This window comes from Polyodon spathula, chromosome 27 (assembly GCF_017654505.1).
Source record: "Polyodon spathula isolate WHYD16114869_AA chromosome 27, ASM1765450v1, whole genome shotgun sequence".
Classification (NCBI taxonomy): Eukaryota; Metazoa; Chordata; class Actinopteri; order Acipenseriformes; family Polyodontidae; genus Polyodon; species Polyodon spathula.
Window position 1 is genome coordinate 7,631,994 of NC_054560.1, and position 13,831 is coordinate 7,645,824.

Consider the following 13,831-nt stretch of genomic DNA (forward strand, 5'->3'; position numbering starts at 1 on the left):
AAAAAAAGGGGGGGGGGGGGGGGGGAGAGGAAATCTAAAATATGTTCTCCAGAAAGAAACGAGAATTGATCAAAACTCCTTCAATATCAAAGAAAAACAGAACAGGAAGCCCTGGACCACAGACCTCATCTGTAAGTTTCACAGCATCCTTTTAAACGTTGCAGTGTTTCCGAGAGTTACACAGACGTGACAAAAAAAAAAAAAAAAAAAAACAGCTCTAACTTTGCAGCGTTTGGAGTAGGAAGAGAGAGATATTGCAAAATAATTTTGCTCCTACCAACGCACACCAAGACTCTTCTTGGGCTGGACAGTGCTATTATTTATTAGCTAGTAAATACATGTCAGTGTTATATTAGGTATCTTATTAGCTAACCCGTTTTTTTTTTATTATTTTATTTCTCTACCTACATTACGAAATAAAGCAGCCGTGTGTATTTTAGGGTTTAGTAGAGCTGATTACATCATCTTGCTTGTCTTGGTGATACCTGTTTTAGCTGTGAAGTATATTTCGAAACGAGGGTGGAATTTGTGGCAGGCTTCAGCATGTTAGTATATTCTGAATGCAAAAGGATTTTTAAACGTTTTATATTTCAGCTCAATTTATGACTTGGATGTAAAGTTATGTATAGGCAGTTCCAGCGTGCGCTACACAGTTTGTTCTAAGATATCTAAATACTGTATTTATTCAAAGTAGTTGGTAGAATGATATGGCAAACTAACCTCTGCTTTGATCGGCACCGCCCCTGCTAAACTGCTGTACGCAACGCCGCGGTAAGACGCGCTGAAAAGGATTATATATCTATCTATATATTTTTAGTTTTCTGGAAAGTGCAATGTTAAAACGCGGGTCAGGTGGGGGTAAAACCAGCTACAGTCCTTACACAGTGGGTCAAAGGAATAAAAAAACCAACTCCACCACTAAACCGAAAACCAAAGTGGACATCCTGCCGAACAGACCCAACGTTTGGCTGAAGCAGGTAGGTGTACAGACCGTACCTACCAGAGGCTGTACAATCAATGGCCTCCATCCGATACGGTTTGTATAGATGTAATTGTTTTTTACTGTGGCTTCTGTTGTATTCTTTTTAAATATGGAGCAAATGTGTACAATACAAACACAAGAATGTGGTGTGTACAGTAAGGTGAATGTATGGGGTATCACAGTTGGCATGAATATTTATTGTCAGTTGTAACCTACAACAGTCTGGCCCAACTGTTTCAGCGAAGATAACATAATGCAAGGACATTGTTTATAAATACTGATATAGCCCTCTCACCAGGCACCTGCTTCTTCAAATGCCACAGTGGTGTCTTAGTTGTTTGTGACAATGACTTGCTTCCTGGTTTTATTTGATCTGTTTCCAAAATGTCTGCTGGCTGATGAAGAAGCCTGTTCACTTGAGTGCGAGGTAGAGGAGTGTCCTGTGTGCTTGTCTCGTGTCCATGTCACGATACAACACGTATCACGGTACATGCAAGTGCCTTGATTGGCTACTCGTAGGATGCCTTTTTTCTTTTTTTTTTAAGAAGACAAATGTTAAATGAGATTGAGTGTTTCACCCTTATTCTTCATTCAGGAAACACTTGAGGATCTACAGTTAGCTCTGAGTATCTGTTATTATACAACATGTCAAGAAAGTGTGACTGTTCATCGATGCACAATGAATTGCTACAACCCCTACACGTCAAGTGCAGTTTTGTAGAACTGTTCTAAGCTTCACCCATGCTTCGGCTCCATGCTGCTGGGACAAAGGAAGGGTGTTCCCTGTTTTAAAACATGCCATCTAAATGTAAACTAATGTTCTTTTGCAATTAGTTGGAAAAACCAAAGCACAGCAGAATTTGATACCATATTCATTTTAAAAGGAGAGAAGCAGAGATCTGTGTAATAGTGCTTGGATATTGTTGTATAATTGTGCCCTGCTTCAGGATGCTATTTCCATTCCTGGTAATCTAAAAACCTGTCCTATGAAGAAGGCAGTGCCAGGGCAGGCGTCCACAGCACTAGCCCAGGGGTGACGCCTGATCAGCCTGCAGGACTCCTACAAGCCTCTTCAGTGCTTTTTTTTTTTGTCTGATGGCAGCCTTTACAGTGTTTTCAGTCTGTAATGTCTGCTCATGGGTTTAATGAGCCACGAGTCGGGCACTGAGAAGAGGATCTAGCTTCAATCTCAAAGAAAATCTATTAGAAATCCACCTACAAGGCGAATATGAGTTTACACAAGTCTGTTGCAAAGCAATGCAAATTTTATAATCGCCTGCATTTACTCATCTCTTCGTCCCTGGGGGCACTTTTATACTCAGACGGAAGCCTGGGCTTGGATATGAAAGCAAAGGGGTGATGCATTTTCACGCAGAACAGCATTGCCCTGTTTTCATTTTTTTTTTAAATCCACTAGAGGCAGTGTTGCAGGGAGCAGGTTATTGATTGCACACTGGGGTACCAGGTGTACTTAGACACCCTGTTTACTTTTTATAGAGCTCTATTGAGGCCAGACGAGATGACCAATCGCATCTGTATTTCTGTTAGTCAAGTTCCGTCACAGGTGTTGCCCCGTTACAACCGGTTTCAACCCTGGCTCTAGCGATGATACGGGCCACTCCTCTACCTCAATCTGAGAGATGCTTTCACAGCTGTTTTCTCTTTCCGTCGAGGCTGATTGTTAGAAATCAGCAGTTCCCAGGCAGGTGCTATAGTGTTGGATTTTCCATTCATTGTGCTTGAGGGGGAAGTCTTGCACGTACACTAGTTCTTAGACGAGAGACGGATGATTTTAGAATCCAGTCATACTTTTAAGGTACATCGCTGCATGTTTTGTGACTGGCCGTTTCTGATAGGACGTGATCAATGTATGGGATAATCTCATGTTGAATATAGGTATGGGTGGGCGTTCTCACAAACCTTCAGCGAAAGAACAGGTTTAAGCCCCGGTCACATCTGTAACGATAACCATAAATCATTTATGGAGCTGTCGCACCAGAACGAAGAAACTTCGATATATTGTACAGCAAATGCCAAACGTTAAGAAATACTCCTGTTGCATTAGACAACAGAAGACGTAGGAGACAGACACAGAATACTAGAGTAGGGAGGAGTTAGGGAAATTCCACACGCTCATTGTTATCGTTAAAATGCTGAAAATTTATCCTGTGGTTATTGCCTCAAGGAAATGTGTGTAGTCGCCTTGGTTACAACTACTTCCCATTATAGTTAAACATCAAATATGAGCATGGTATGTATTGTTGATTACACCTTGCTGAATATGACGATAGACGATACTACATAAATGATGTATATAGTTATACAAATTATTTAAAGAAAAAAATTGTAGCATTATACATTAATGGCTGTTTATCAAATTTATAACACAACAAAAAAAAAATGATATAAAATAACATCTGGTAGGTGATGATGTCACATTTTACCACCTCCATTCATTCGAACTGGAACGAATTTTAAAAATCGCTCTCTTTATCGTTCCAGGTGTGACCGGGGCATTAGACTCCCCCAGAGCCTCTGCTAATAGAAATATCACCCAAGTGAAAGAAACCTTTCTTGCACTACTTGCTTATACTGTGAATAATGACAAATAACTCTTTCCAAAGACAAGCAAACTCAGACTTGCAGGCAGACAGACAGGCGGAGGGACACATTATATTGTTGTTGCGTTGCTTCTTTAACAAAAATAGTTTGGTTAGGTTTTTGACTTGTGTGTGTTCCTCTTGAGTTTTATATGTCATCCTCCCACAAGGAGGGAGTATGAACAGTACAATATCAGGAACCTGTTTCAAAACCAGGTTTGTGAAATACTGAGACACGCTTGCAGTGTTTACAAACCGAGCTAAAACTGCTTCTAGTAAAGCTGCCTCAATAGAAGGAATCTGCATTGTATTCCCAACCCCACAAAACGCCTCCAATGGAACAAGTATACCAATTGCTTATGTGCAGGTGCTCAGTCATGGTAGCCAAGCTGATGAATGGACAGTATTTCTGCTTGGAGATGACCCTGCATCATCTTGCAACACTTCTGTTGTGCAAGTCTGTTGTCCACAGCTAGCTACTGATTTGATTAACTGACTATAATTTGGCACCTAATGACCAGGGGACCAGGAAGTATGTTAAGTTCAAGCATAACACTTAAGGGTACATTTGCCCTTTAACTAGGGTCTTGACAATGTGTCAAGCTGCTTCCTGCAACACCCTTAAACTCAGTGAACTCTTAGGGGGAACTGAGGGCACATTTGCCTTTCGCTTTACCAGCATCGTGGTCATGGTGCTGCAGACAGAGGGGTAAGCAGTATGCTTGATGGGGCACCCAGTTGCCATTTCTAGGTGACAAAGATTAGTCTCATGATGAGTTGGTGAATATCCCATGGCTGTGTCCACATGACTCACGTGGGTGTAGCCTGTACTGTTTGGCTGACAGAGGCTGAGTTCCTCATTCTGTTCAGTGACGTCAGTTTGTGTGTTTCACTGTGTGTCTGTCCACAGCTTTGGTGCGTTTCCATACACCCCCCTCCCCCCCCCGCCCCATGCTCAGTCACTCTTCGAACCTCCTGCCAGTGCTTCACCCTCAGCCCGCATTAACATAGATTTGACTTATTTATACCATCCGTATATCTCTGTATGCGGCTGACCGCACGTTTTTATTGTGCTGTTTGTGGTAGGTGGTTTTTACATTTTTTTTTTTATACATTGTCTCTCTTTGTATTTTCCAGGACCCCCTTGTAAACTAGGTCTTGGTCTCAGTGGGTTAATCTCCTGGTTAGATATGATCACCAGCCCCAGACCTGGGCATTCCCCTGTATCGCTTTTGAATGGCTTTCCTGCTCAGACACTTGTTCTTGATTTACACTAATCATGCCTTAGCTAAGGTAACATTAGCTAGCCCCAAGATTACCGCTAAGCGGCGTCTGTAAGCTAATGTAACCAGTAGTTTAGTTGTCCTCTTGCAAAGTTACTTGGTGCTGGAAGAGTTAATACTGCACATGTGGAACAGCATGATTTTTCTTCCACATTGCAAAGTACCAGCTGATTTTATAATTCTAGGTATCATGTTACCTTTTGAACACATAAATATGATTGTATACACAGTGCCATCAGGTGGAAAAGTTCTGCGTCAAAGTATCTTCTAGGGAAAGGTTTCACACTTTTATTAAGTTAAGAGCAGTTTATAATGTGTGTGTGTGTGTGTGTTGCTTAGTTATCATGATGATAAAACTTCCGTTTCTTCTGGTAGTGGGAAGCAATCAAAGTCGTTTGTTTAAAGCCATAGTAACGAAACAGACACGGGACAATGATGTTTGCTGACTGGATATTGTATATAAATTCACACTAAAAAAAAAAAAAAAAAAAAAAGGTGGGCTGCTGTGTTTTTGGGTTTTAATCTAAACTGCACACCTATGCACAGGTCCTTTCTTATGATATATATATATATATATATATATATATATATATATATATATATATATATATATATATATATAGATAGATAGATAGATAGACTGAAGCAGATTGTGCTACAAACAACTTGCTAAGACTTGGCTTTACTTGCTAAGACTCATTCCTTTCGTTTGCCTGTTCCATCCCAACACACATACCATTCAACTGCAATTAACCAGACTGATTACACTGTGTAACACATTTTTTGTTCCTGGGTAGTAAGTGTTATTTCCTAATTGCTTATGCCTCAAAAGTGTAGAAAATGGCTATTATTCCCCACAAACTTTGCTTTTACTTTTCAAAATATCACTATTTGCAATGGGAAAACTGGCAAATGTGTGTCTTTTCGTTCACATAAAGTCAGAAAAAAACAACACGTGAATCCAACTTAACGTATTTATACTAAAGTAATACAAAAATGACTACAAAAGATTTAGAAGTGAGTAGTTTTTCGAGATTTACGATTGTACTGTAAATACATTTGCCCGTTTTCCCATTGGAAATAGTGATATTTTGAAATATCACTGTCCTGGTCACAAAAGCAAAGTTTGTGGGGAATAATAGCCATTTTCTATACTTTTGAGGCATAAGCAATTAGGAAATAACACTTACTACCCAGGAACAAAAAAAAAAAAAAAAAAAAAAAAAAAAAAAAAATTCTTACACGGTGTTATACTCTGGATCAGTGATTCTCAACCTTGGTGCTGGTTTTCATTCCAACTGAGCTCTCAATTACTTTAACTAGACCCTTAATTGATCTAATAATTTGCTTAATTGGACCACTTTTCCATTCCCATTCCCATTTCCATTTCATTTTTTTCTTCTCTCTTTCGTAACCCCAGCTTTCCGTTCTCCAGGAGCAGCCGCGGAAGGATGCGTCCGAGTCGACCTCCGTGTTCCTGGAGCCCCCCTCCTGCCCTGGGACCCCGTCTCCGCTCAGCAAGCTGGCCGCCAGCACCTCCTCGGCCGGCATGCTGAAGAGACCCACGGCCCTGAGTCGCCACGCCAGCGCGGCTGGCTTTCCCATGCAGGCAGCGGGCACCTGGGGTTTCAGCAAGGGCCAGAGGGGGGCGCCCTCGTACAGCCCGACCACGGAGAGCAGCGACGGGACCATCATCGAGGTGGAAGACATCTCCCAGCTGCTGCGCCATGTGGCCAGATTTGCAGAGAGCGTGGAGAAGCTCAAAGACATGGTTCTAGGGGAAGGTAAGCCTTGGCTTCCTCCACATATTGAATTGATGCCTTTTACTGGCTAACCCAGCATGAAAAAAGGAACTAAAACTGCTAATGCGAGAACAGAAATAAGACTCCAGTTGCATAGCAGTTTCACCCATTCCAGGTTTTAATACAAGCTTGATTAGCCACAGCGTATAGGTAACAAGCACAGCTGTGTCTTACTAAACTCTTAGTAAAACCAGGAGTGGCTCAAACTGGTATGCAATGGGAGTCCTACAGTGTTTATTTCCCTGTAATTGAATGCACGTGGATAGTGGCATGTTTTGCATGTGCAATGAATGTGCTAGCTGTGACGGTCGCTTGTGTGTTTTCTTCTTTAGTCCCTCCCTGTCCCAGCCGGTCATTTCACGATCCTCTTGTGAGTCTCGCTTGACGTCAGCCAGCGTACTTGGCTCAGAAAAAGGCCCAGGAAGAAATAACAAAGAGGGGCAGTCCGTCAGGAAAAATAGGTCAAATTCTTTTTTTGAAACTGTTCGGTATTTTCAGATAATAAATATCATAACCTACCTCCTGCTTATCTTGGGAAAGGAAATGGTCATTTTTTTAGGGTTTAGTTCATATTTTGGTCAAAGCTCAGTGCAAAAAAAAAAAAAAAATCTGATAGTATTTAGGATGAGATCTTATTTAAGATATTTATGCAAGATATATCTATTGAGAATGTCTGTAGAGGGGTGACCTTCCACTGAGCTCAAGCACGGATAGAAAAAAAGACTCCCATAGCATTCGATGTGATCCATTCCAGGTTTTCCTACAGGCATCTGAACTATTGAACTATACATTGTGGCTATTCAGCTCAAAGTAAAATACATACAGAATCGAACAAATATGCTTCAATGCCTGTTTCGGTTGGTGGAGCTGGCAAAATAATTGTAGCACGGATTTAGCCAATACTTCTTGAACCAATTCACTAGTGGTGTGCTGATACTCCTATCTGCAATTGCTTCCAAGAAGAATTAAATAAATCCATTCATTTAATGTGTTGATTTCAAAACAAGACGAGCTGTCCTTCCCTCACCTTTACAACCGAGTACCACTCAATGGCAGCTAACGTCCGCATTGAGTTTTTTTAAAAGCCAATTGGAAACTAATTTTCCTCTCATCCGGAGCGCTGATGTTTTTACTAGTATAATTGTAATTCTAATTGCAAATACTGCAGCATAATTGTAATTCAACAGCAAACCTAGCAGTTGTATCTGCAGTTATAATTATAAGTGACCTCAGGACCTCCTTTGTGCCGCTGTATTGGAAGTAAACATGGTTTGGCGAGTTCAGAGTCAGAAGCAGGTCCTCTGTAGTCGTGTGTGTGTGTGCCGCTCTGTGTTGTGCTCGCTCATTGGATCCACCCTGTGTGCTCACAGCTTCCTTCCTGTTGCGGTGCACGATGTGTTTGTTCCAGGCTGGAGGGGGGGGGACCACAGGTTTGCACAAGAGGCCTTCATTGTCTTCTCTAGCAGCTTGCATGAGCCTCTGTGGCACACCGCACTCCAGCAGCAGGAAGCATGCCCTGTATTCTCAACACTTTTATATATATATATATATATATATATATATATATATATATATATATATATATATATATATATATATATTAGTTTATTCTTTTACACAATGTGGAGTGAGATTTATTACACGTTTTGAAACCAGGAAGTTCTCACTGAGACAACAGTGGGATGTGTTTCCCAATTTTAAACAGTTAGTTTTTTTTAGCTTAGGTTTCACTACAAACAAGTGCATTTCTAACCCTTCAGTCCACATTAACAAACGGATATGTCTGATTGATACTATTCTTAGATCTCCTGTGTGCTGCTGATTTTAAGCTTGAACCACGCGTGGTTTTTATTGTGTCGTTTGCACTTTGCGATTTGTCCTTTTGTTGTAAATGAGGACTCTTTAAATCTGCTCTTGATTGGCTAAGACTGTAAGCGAGCGTGCAGTCTCGTTCCCGTGTGTTTGTGTATCTGCTAGGATGTGCACAGATTAACGAGGCTGTGATTTCAGAATTGGGGTACACTGAGTCCCAGCAATGCCAGTGTCTTCAGATAGGTGTTTTAAACGAAGTACTTTTACAGCACCTTGATCTACCTTTTTGGATTGTGTGTTTACTGTAATGAATTATTGTTCTGGGCTACCTTTGAAATAGAACACTTCCTCTTTTATTGCACATCAGAAACATTCAGTGTTGAGAGAAGTCCATTAAGGAAGGACCCTTGCACAGAATGTAGGGATTTTGACAATTTGCTGGCAACGTGGCCGAATGGCGATTTATCCAAATCGGTTTATTGAACGGGAATTTACAGGGTTACACAGTGTGCCAACCAGAGATGGACATAAGACTCCCACTGTGTAGCAGTTTGATCCATTCCTGCTTTTACTAGCTTAACAAGACAATCTGGAGCTTCTGACCGATACACTAATCAGGTTTGTAGAAAAACCTGGAATGGGTGAAAACTGCTAAGTAACAGGAGTCTTATTTCCATGTTTGCACCGGCGCAGAATAATCTTAAACTCTGCTTACAGATTACACAAGAGTCCTGAGAAAGACCCTTTCCGGTTTGGTGTTGGAGAGGGTGGGGGCAGGTTCTGTGCTGTCTGGATCAGTACAGTTCTGGAGCAGTCAACAGCTCAGCCAGGATGACGGCACTTCCTGTCAGCGGTGCTATTTTCACCGCTGCAGCTTCCTGTTTACCTTCTCCGGGCCCTGCCGACTGTTGGTGGCTGAGAGATAAGCCCTGAACAGCATCTGCGAGAGAAAAAAACCCCCTAAAAACTCTCCTCCTCTAGCCTGGGCCCCTCTTCCATATCTCACTGTCTTCTTTGCATCCCGACAGCTATAAGGAGAAAATTGTTGAGCTTCGTGTTTTGACAGACGAGCCTCATTTAGGAATTTGATGACAATAATAATAAAATATAAAAGGCTTGCACTTCAACACTATTGCTAAACTTCCTTTCCCCAGCACCAAAAATCTGCCAAGTGATTTAAGTATTAAAAGACACAGGTGTGTAGTAGTGCTGTACAGATTTCACCTTCTCTATAATGTGTGTTACAAGTAATGTACATTTTAAGGGTTCAGTGGCTACCTGAAATCAGCCTGATTAGGAGGTAGCCACCGAACACTTACACATTCAGTTAAATCTAAATGCTAGCATGCTTTGTCATATTGACATTCTGAGTGCCAGATCTACGCTCTCAGTGAAATAAATGTAGCTGCTGCTATCAGGTTCCAGTTGGGACAAGACCTCTAATGGCCAAAGTGGTCTGAAGTCTCCGCCACTCCATGAGAGCACCATAAGCGAAGATTCCCTGCACCTCGTAACCTGCACAGGAACAAAGAGGAAGGAGCAGCTTCAGCATTTAGGGAGCCCTTAACTTGGCAGTCGGTTACTTGGTTCAGAAATGCTAAACCGAGTCTAGAAAGCCTATTGCTATGTGGAAAGCATGTCTGTTTAGTGCTCCTCGTACAGTGTGTGGGGGATGCCAGTCCTTTCAATGTTTTGTTTGTCCTGAAGAGGGGAAGGAAACGGGGGGGGGGGCAGTGGTCTGCCAGTCAGCCCAATGGCTATTGCTCACAGGGCAGGAAGAGGAAGCGAGCTGCAGCTCGGAGGTGCGAGACAGAAAAGGAGTACACTGAGACACATCTCCCAGAAATCTATACATTCATTTACATAACTGGAAAAAGGGATTTTGCTGGCGCATCAACAGAATTACTATTCCATTATTAAAATAAGAACTGCAGGATGATTTGACGTTAATAATGTGCGAATGCCTGCGTTGTTGTTATTGCTATAATAAGCCATCTTGTGTAAAATGCATTTTAAACTGTCAGTTCTGTACCAGGACATTTTATTGACCTACAGTACCTGTGCAGCGAGTGTTTCTCATGTGTTTTGACTGTCTCTCGTAACGTTCTTATCTGTGGTTCTTGTTGCTCAGAGAAGCTAGAGGGGCGCCGGCCGCTGGCTCACGAGTGTCTGGGGGAGGTGCTTCGGATCCTGCGACAGGTGATCAACACGTACCCGCTGCTCAACACCGTGGAGACGCTCACCGCCGCGGGCACGCTCATCTCCAAGGTCAAAGGTACAAGGTCAAATTCTGCCTAACAGAACACACACAAGCCCGATCTGTCCTTCATTAAGTTCTGCCAGATACCTCCTTTGGAAGTATCCAATCCAATAACTGGTTTCAAAAGACTGCAAGGACAGTCTCTAGTCTGATTTAGAAGCAGGTGGTGTTAGAATGCTGGGAACATTTGGAATTGAGTTTTAAACGCGCAACATGTTTAATGGGATCTATTCAAGCAACGTCTGAGTGTAGTTGCTACTATTTTGTCAGCTTTTTAGTAAAGTATTATGGTTTTGGTTTGTGATATTTTTGTATCGCTAACAGCTCCCTGGTAATCGTTAAGGCTCCTTTAGCCAAAAAAATAAAAGACCACTTTGGTGCATGTTTTTGCTGGAACATGAAGTAAATAGAAACAACAACAAAAAAAACCCATTTAAACCATGAAATGCAACAGTACTGAGATGTAGATAAAGAAGTTGAGTTCATCAGGAACCAGGGAGTTTCAAAGTGGATATAATAATAGATTGTGCACGGCATTTCCCTAAAACAGTGCTGCAGTGGAACCGATCTCTGGAGGACAAAGGCCAGCCCTGCAGGTGTCTGGTGTATAAAAGTTGACTGTGCTGTAAGAGCAGTCGCTGTGTGCTAACAGCAAACATCTCCCTCCCACTCACTTTTCCACTCTGACTCTCCATCCCACACCAGGCTTCCACTATGAGTCCGGTATCGAGGCAGACAAGAAGGATTTCGAGAAGGCCATTGAGACCATCGCTGTGGCATTCAGCAGCAGGTAAGTGCTGAACCAATGGCATCGGGGATGGAAATCGGACTCCTATTGCATAGCAGTGTCGCCCATTCCAGGTTTTACTACAAGCTTGATTAGCCCCAGTGAAGGTGACAAGCTCAGGTGTGTGTTTTATTAAATGCATAGTAAAACCAGGAATGGATCAGACTGCTATGCAGTGGGAGTCTTATTGCCATGCCTGGGTTGCTCCAGAGATTACAAATGCTCCCAGAGTCCCTGTTTCTCAGAACTCCATTGTTTCTGAGAGCAATAACCCTATTTGGGCAGTATAAAACCAGGAATAAACAGCTTGACAGTATAAAATGTTACAGTGGTATACAGTACAGAAGTGTAAAAGCATGCTAAGGGCACAGAAGATCACAGATGAGTCAGATTTGAAACGATCACCTAGGGAAGCAGTCTGAGCCCTGCTTGTCTTCTCTGTCCGTTTTATTAGACACACCTGGATAGTACATGTTGCACACAGGAGGAGGTAAGGCTCTGGTTCTGTTGTAGAATTCATGCTCCAGTTCACTACAGGACATGGTGAAGCCCGTCTATCACCTGCCTGCTGTTACCAGAAGGAAAGCAGGAAGAAGTTCTTCATAGCGCTCTCCATGTCGACAGAGACTGGGGGGTGATTTGGTCACGAGGACGAGAGGTTACTGTAGAAATGCTGGTGCACTTTCTTTAGGCCGTGCAGGTCATGATTTTTATAATTGTACTAAAGCATTCATGGCTGAACAGCCAAGGAATGGAAAGTCACTTCCCATGCTTGCTGGTGATGATCAAGTAATGCTGCTTGAAACGCAGAGCAATTTTAGATGCTGTCCTTAACTTCAGTGCAAAGTTACAAGGTAGAATTTCACCAGTGGGTTCTGGTAACGCCGAAGGTAGATCTTTTCTTTGTGGTGTTTTTTGTTTTCTTGGTTTCTCGATTTATTTATTTATTTATTTTTAACAATTTTCAAAACGGGCTGGAATAATTTTTTTTAAATAAAAACAAGTCAGAAGTTTTAAAAGACGTTTCGGAGATTTCCAAAAAATAATTGTTGGGAACTTATTTTTCATATGGACTGAGATACAATTATGGTACTTATCCATATATTATATGCGTGAAATGTAAAGTAAATCTAACTGTTTTCTTTTGCCTCCTTCCCCTTCCCCAGTGTGTCTGAGCTGCTTATGGGTGAAGTGGACAGCAGCACGCTTCTCTCTCTGCCTCCAGCTGAAAAAAGCAGGGTAAGTACCAAAGAAATCTGTATGATGCAACCTGAACCCCCCCAGCACACACAGTGGGACCTGGAGCAAGTGCAGGTGGGGGGCACCGAAGAATAATTGGGTTGTCTTGAACACCTGGGTGTAGAAAACCATTGTAAAGAAACGGGGTTCACCACGGTAACACTGCATACATGTTACCTGGACCTCGCCTTGTCTGCTGCACGGCGCGCGAAAAAGTGCTTTTTAAACGTGGCAGGGTGGTGACGTCATTTTTACAGGCAGGGGAGGACCAATCAGGGGAAAGCATGTCAGTGTGCACGTTTACAGTACCATAGTACACTTTTAATAAAGGGACAGCGATCAAAATGTCACCTTTAGTGCTCCATGCTCTTTAATAGAAGAATACCAGCGTCAGTAGTTTGTTATTTTTTTAATATGCTGTACCATACCTCTCCGGGCGTTGCAAAACGTTTTTCTTTACCATGTATATAGCTGAGTTCTGGGAGGGAGGTTGGGGTTAGGGTTTGATCCAGGGTTGTGCCAGCCCAGCGCTGTGGATCTCCTTCACTGTATCGACTTTGTGATTGTCTCTGCAGGTAACGAGCCGAGAGGAACTCGCACCTCTGCTCAGGGCAGATGCTGGCTGTGTGGGTAGCTTCGTGGCTCTGACACTGTCTTATTTCTGCTTCTGATTTTTCCTTTTGAAGACATTCTCAAGTGTGTTTTCATTAAAAAGGTGCAGCAGGCACAGTAGAACTGCGCTACAGTCTACAGTACATGGAACCCTACACTAAGACTGGCTTGTGCACCCGGCGTTAAAATCAGGGATTTATACTAAAATAAAACTGTCCGGTTTGTGTTTGCAACATCCTCCACAGTTCACTCTCTGAGATCAGCCAGGGGGCACACTGCCCCAAATCCCGAAGCGCTATTTCAGAGATTGGAATATTAAGCAGGTGTACCCTTTTGAAAGTTTACCGCAGTAGATTTGCATAGTAAATTTGCATAGCACAGTTTTTTTCCATGCTTTACGTCAAACAGAGATGCTGATGGTGTTTGTAATGATTACAGAAAACTCAATGGGCTA

At 42.3% G+C, this 13,831-nt stretch overlaps 1 protein-coding gene across 6 annotated transcripts in view; it reads left to right on the plus strand.

Annotated features, from left to right (window-relative positions):
* Window positions 1-16: 16 nt before the first annotated feature.
* arhgap45b (Rho GTPase activating protein 45b) overlaps window positions 17-13,831 on the plus strand; it is a 25,180-nt gene continuing 11,365 nt past the window's right edge. For 2 of the 6 annotated variants that reach the window (XM_041230895.1, XM_041230900.1), the window contains exons 1-6: window positions 56-131; window positions 818-977; window positions 6,286-6,649; window positions 10,611-10,754; window positions 11,445-11,529; window positions 12,693-12,765. In XM_041230895.1, coding sequence (XP_041086829.1) covers window positions 834-977; window positions 6,286-6,649; window positions 10,611-10,754; window positions 11,445-11,529; window positions 12,693-12,765 — 810 coding nt within the window. In that variant the 5' untranslated portion in view covers window positions 56-131; window positions 818-833. Of the gene's footprint in view, window positions 132-817; window positions 978-6,285; window positions 6,650-10,610; window positions 10,755-11,444; window positions 11,530-12,692; window positions 12,766-13,831 lie in introns of all 6 variants that reach the window. The other 4 variants (XM_041230894.1, XM_041230897.1, XM_041230898.1 and 1 more) reach the window with 4 other exon arrangements.